Genomic DNA, 4,927 nt, shown 5'->3' on the forward strand with positions numbered 1-4,927 from the left:
GTGTTATGAAAAAAAATACAAGAAAAGAAAAATACAAGAGGCTCTGAATATTATCTAACCTCCGAACGACTTAAGCCATAACAATTATCTCATCCTATAGACGTGACCATATTAAACAAATGAGACGCAACCCTTGTTAATTACCACGCGATTTGATGTTTTAATTACGTTAGCGGCGATGTGGCTTAATTAGAGGAGAGATAATACAACAGCCTGTTATGACAGGTCGATAGACTTGCCATCAAATAGTGCTTATTATTTAAAATAAAAAAACAGATTATCGCCATTAATGGAGTGACTGGTGGCACAGCTGCATGCAAAATATCACGCACAAATAATACAAAATGTTACATTTTTTCTGACAAAGTTAACTAATTTATTTCTGGTTGTTTCAAAATTGATAAAATTACCATAGCAACAAAGGAGGAGAAAAATGCAGGCGATGATATGAGCTGAAATTTAGATATGAAATAAAATAAAATAGTGAGCAGTTCATGCTAGAGTGTAATTTAAAAAAACATTTTTTACACATTTTATTTTTAGTTTAGCTATAATGATATTGATATGAAAATATTTTTTGCCTTTAGGATAATAACTCTGATGTATTTTGACGTGAGCAGGTGAAGTGGAGCTGTCCATGGTGCTCATCAGAGGCGCAATCTGTTTACAAAAAGGATTTTCAAGCGCGATAAATCAGAATTTTAAAAAAAAGAAAAGTCTCTTGAAGTTGATAAGACGTGTCGGTGGTAACGAGGTGTTGGTGGTAAGAAGTAGAGTCATTTGAAATAAATGCCTTGTCGCAGACTGCCCATGCGCAGAGTCCCCAGCGGCGGCGGCGGCGGCGGTGGTGGTGGTGATGGTGGTGGTGGTGTGGCTAATGAAGAATAATAAATCATGAAAGGGTTTTTCAGGTACAGCTGAGTGTGTGTGTGTGTGTGTGTGTGTGTGTGTGTGTGTGTGTGAGAGAGAGTGAGGGAGGTGTGGAGAGAGAGAGAGAGAGGGAGGGAGGGTGTGTGTGTGAGAGAGAGAGAGAGAGAGGCGGAGAGAGACTCAGTCTGCCCTTCGCCTCAGAGCAGAGCCAGTTCGGGTCCCCGCAGCATTCAACGTAGTCGAAGAGGTAACAGTACAGAGACTGTCACCGCCATTACTTCTCACTTACGGTCATTTTCAAGACGGAAACTTTTTGACAAAAAAAACAGAACAAAAAAAAAAAAACGAACCGGTCAACGTTTGCGGCAGCAGCAGCTCTAAACTTGAAGTATTTGGATGAAATCCTAAGAGACGGGGGAAAAAACTTTTTTTTATTTTTATTTTTTTCTGGCGTCGTCTGTGAGGAAAAAAAAAAATCCAAGGTAAAAAAAAAAAATTATATAATACAAGGTGGAGACTGTTGAAGGAAAAAAAAAAAAACACTTTTTTTTTTTTGAACAATCGCGCCACAAGTCCGCCAAAAAGGAAAACGTATCGTTGCATGGCTCGCTGGTGTCTGCGTTACCTCATTTGCCAAAAAAGACGAGACACCTCCAGACCTCCGCTATAGTAATAATAAATAGATGTGATAACTTCAAGTGTTGGACGACCCCGTCTTCAGCCTACACTTTATTCGACAGTGACTTGAGATTCCTGCGAAGCAATTGGGCTTCAACTCCCGACCGAGGAGGCGGAGTCTTAACTTATTAAAAGGAACTTGCCGAGGCTTGGACGGCCGCAAATATGATGATGATGTCTCTGAACAGCAAGCAGCATTTCGCCATGGCGCACAGCAGCTTGCCCGAACCGAAGTATTCGTTGCATTCCTCCTCATCCTCCACTTTGACTTCCAATGCACCCTCATCCTGCTCGTCCTCCCGACACAGCAACACCATCATCAGCAGCAGCGGCAGCAGCAGCTCGGAGGCGATGCGCAGAGCTTGTCTCCCAACCCCACCGGTACGTATTCTGCATAATCACTGCTTAAAGGCACATTTTGACAGCCCACTTTTTTGCTTGATGTTTTTTTCATGTCTGCACAGCAAATCACCCAACACCTCCATATTTTTTTTTTCTCTCCTTCCTCTGCTCAACTTATGTATTCAGTCGGCTTTGCCTTTCGTATTAATTTTTATGACCTGGGATGTTGCATGTGTCTTGTTTTGTGTGCTCCTTTTTTTTTTAGGATTTCTTTTTTTTCACATTCTGGAAATGTTTTAAACCGAGGAGTGGAGGGAGAATTCCCTGCTGACAGTTATGTGTGCATTCTATTTGCAATTGCAGAGCAATATATTCGGAGGCTTGGATGAGAGTTTGTTGGCCCGGGCTGAAGCTCTAGCGGCGGTGGATATAGTCTCGCAGACCAAGAGCCACCACCACCCTCCACATCACAGTCCCTTCAAGCCGGACGCAACCTACCACACCATGAACACTCTCCCCTGCACCTCGTCTTCCTCCTCCTCCTCCTCGGTGCCTATTTCTCATCCGTCCGCCTTGGCTGGCCACCACCATCACCACCACCATCACCACCACCACCAGCCTCACCAGGCACTGGAGGGGGACCTGCTGGACCACATCACCCCGGGACTGGCACTAGGAGCCATGGCAGGGCCGGATGGCTCGGTGGTTTCCACGCCTGCGCATCCTGCCCACATGGCGGGCATGAACCACATGCACCAGGCAGCCATCAACATGGCTCATGCCCACGGGCTACCACCACACATGGGCATGAGCGACGTGGACGCCGATCCAAGGGACTTGGAAGCCTTCGCAGAGAGGTTTAAGCAAAGACGGATCAAACTCGGGGTTACCCAGGCGGATGTAGGGTCAGCTTTAGCCAGCCTGAAGATTCCTGGGGTGGGCTCCCTCAGCCAAAGCACCATCTGCCGATTCGAGTCCCTCACGCTCTCTCACAACAACATGATTGCTTTGAAGCCCATCCTGCAAGCGTGGCTAGAAGAAGCCGAGAAATCACACAGGGAGAAACTTAATAAACCCGAGTTGTTCAACGGCGCGGAGAAAAAGAGGAAGCGCACGTCGATAGCCGCACCAGAGAAGAGATCACTGGAGGCCTATTTTGCCATTCAGCCTCGTCCATCCTCGGAGAAAATCGCAGCAATCGCAGAGAAGCTGGACCTCAAAAAGAACGTGGTGCGGGTCTGGTTTTGCAACCAGCGACAGAAACAGAAACGAATGAAATACTCTGCATGCGTCTAAAAACAAAAACAAAAACAACAAAAAAAACAAAAATCGCTTTAAACCACCACCCACGAAAAGACTTGGAACTGTTTAGAGACGATTTGTATCATATTTCCTATCTCACACCTTTTTTTCCAATCATCGATGACTTTGTGCTTTGAACTTCGAAAAAATTCCTTGAAAAATTGAAACAAACCACTGACTGAAAAAAAACAAAAACAAACTCGAAAGACACCCCCACAGTCACGTCTTTTAACTCGCTGAGAGGGGAGAGATGTGGAGTCAAGTAAAGCATCGTTTGACAGAGCAAGTAAGAACACTGTTTCCACACTTACTATGCTTCACCTTTTTAATGTCAACGCAGTCTGACTTACAGGACTTTAATTTTTACTTAGGATTAATTTCAAATGAGGACTAGAGTTTGCATTGGCAGAAATACTCTCCATACCCACCCCACACCCACCCACCCTACCCCCTAAAATGAAAAATAGCGTTGTTATTTACACACAGCGGGGCTAGTTTAACTCAAAGCACTTGGTTGGTGACTATTTATATATTTTTGGCTTATAGGATAAGCTACTTTTTTTTTCTTCCCCTCCGAGTTCATGACGATGCAGTCTGACATGTATTCAGGGAGGGGGATTATTATAAGAGGACAACACACGACTTGGTCTTGAAAGCTAATATTAGATTACTGCCAAATAACCCTTCTGTAAATTAATAACTGTCACACACTTCATTTTGTGTCTAAATGTGTAATTAATTCCACTTATTTTGTTACCATGTGTGATCAAAAAGTCAGGGATCTATTTTCAAGATACCCCGCGGGTTTTGGACTATAAAAGGTAGGGTTTGTTTTTTTTATTATCAGGCCTCAGTATGTGGAGAAATCGAAATAGTGATTCACTTGTAAGGATTTCACAGATTTTCGCAATTCAGAAAAAAAAAAGATTATTATTATTTTTTTTGCCGGCTGCAATAAGTTTACAATCCAGCGTGGGCCGGCATCTTATGAACTATTTATTTAGTGAGGTCATGTTTACTTCATTATATATTTATTGGGATTCCCCCCTTCCTCCTTTTTGCTTGAGAAAAATCAAATTATGACAGCTAAGTAAAGCGTGTTGTTCTGGTTTTAAAAAGGGAAACGACTGTGAAACATACAGTCACAAAATTTTAATAACATTTGAGATGGTACAATCGAGATATATATGAGATAGTATTCTCTTTTTTAAAATTATTTTATGTATGTTTCCTGCTATTTATTTGTATAAATATACGCGCATCATTATGAAGTCGTTGCTTGTTAAAAAAAAAAATCACCTTGTTTAAGTAATGTTTTTTCTTGAAGAGAAAAGAAAACAGCTTCATTGAAGTATACGTGTACAATGTAAATATTTCATTGGAACCAGTCGATGCACATAAATATATCCGTACAGGTTTTTGCTGTATTGCTGTTTTAGCTGAGGTAACTTATTTCTGTAATGTATGTTGCTTTTTTTTTTTTTTTTTTTTTTTTTTTTGGTTCCTGGTTAAATTATTCTATTAATTTATTACATCCATGTAATTTTAATTTATTTAATTATTGAACTGCAATATGTGTTTCATTAAAGAAAAAAAAAACTTTTAACATTTAATCGGACCTTCTTCCATGACTACACTGTGTAACGTGGCTCCATCCAGACATATTAATATTCTTTTTATTTATGCATCTATTTATTTATTGATGAGGAGGATGGAAACGGTTTAGCTGTGAGGC

General features: G+C 41.4%; 1 protein-coding gene across 1 annotated transcript; it reads left to right on the forward strand.

The window, feature by feature from the left end:
• The first annotated feature begins 1,360 nt into the window (after window positions 1-1,360).
• On the forward strand, window positions 1,361-4,659 carry pou4f2 (POU class 4 homeobox 2). Its single transcript, XM_027282369.1, has 2 exons — window positions 1,361-1,929; window positions 2,254-4,659. Exons 1-2 carry the CDS (start codon window positions 1,714-1,716, stop codon window positions 3,184-3,186), a joined length of 1,149 nt encoding a protein of 382 aa, XP_027138170.1. The 5' UTR covers window positions 1,361-1,713; the 3' UTR covers window positions 3,187-4,659.
• Window positions 4,660-4,927: the final 268 nt, after the last annotated feature.

The sequence above is a fragment of the Larimichthys crocea genome, chromosome X (genome assembly GCF_000972845.2).
Source record: "Larimichthys crocea isolate SSNF chromosome X, L_crocea_2.0, whole genome shotgun sequence".
Classification (NCBI taxonomy): Eukaryota; Metazoa; Chordata; class Actinopteri; family Sciaenidae; genus Larimichthys; species Larimichthys crocea.

What these genes read in the sequence shown, in the direction of transcription:
- pou4f2 (XM_027282369.1), top strand. Translation starts at nt 1,714, where the DNA reads ATGATGATGATGTCTCTGAACAGCAAGCAGCATTTCGCCATGGCGCAC. An exon ending in CTTGTCTCCCAACCCCACCG is followed by an intron (nt 1,930 to 2,253) that starts GTACGTATTCTG and finishes TTGCAATTGCAG; the next exon opens with AGCAATATATTCGGAGGCTT.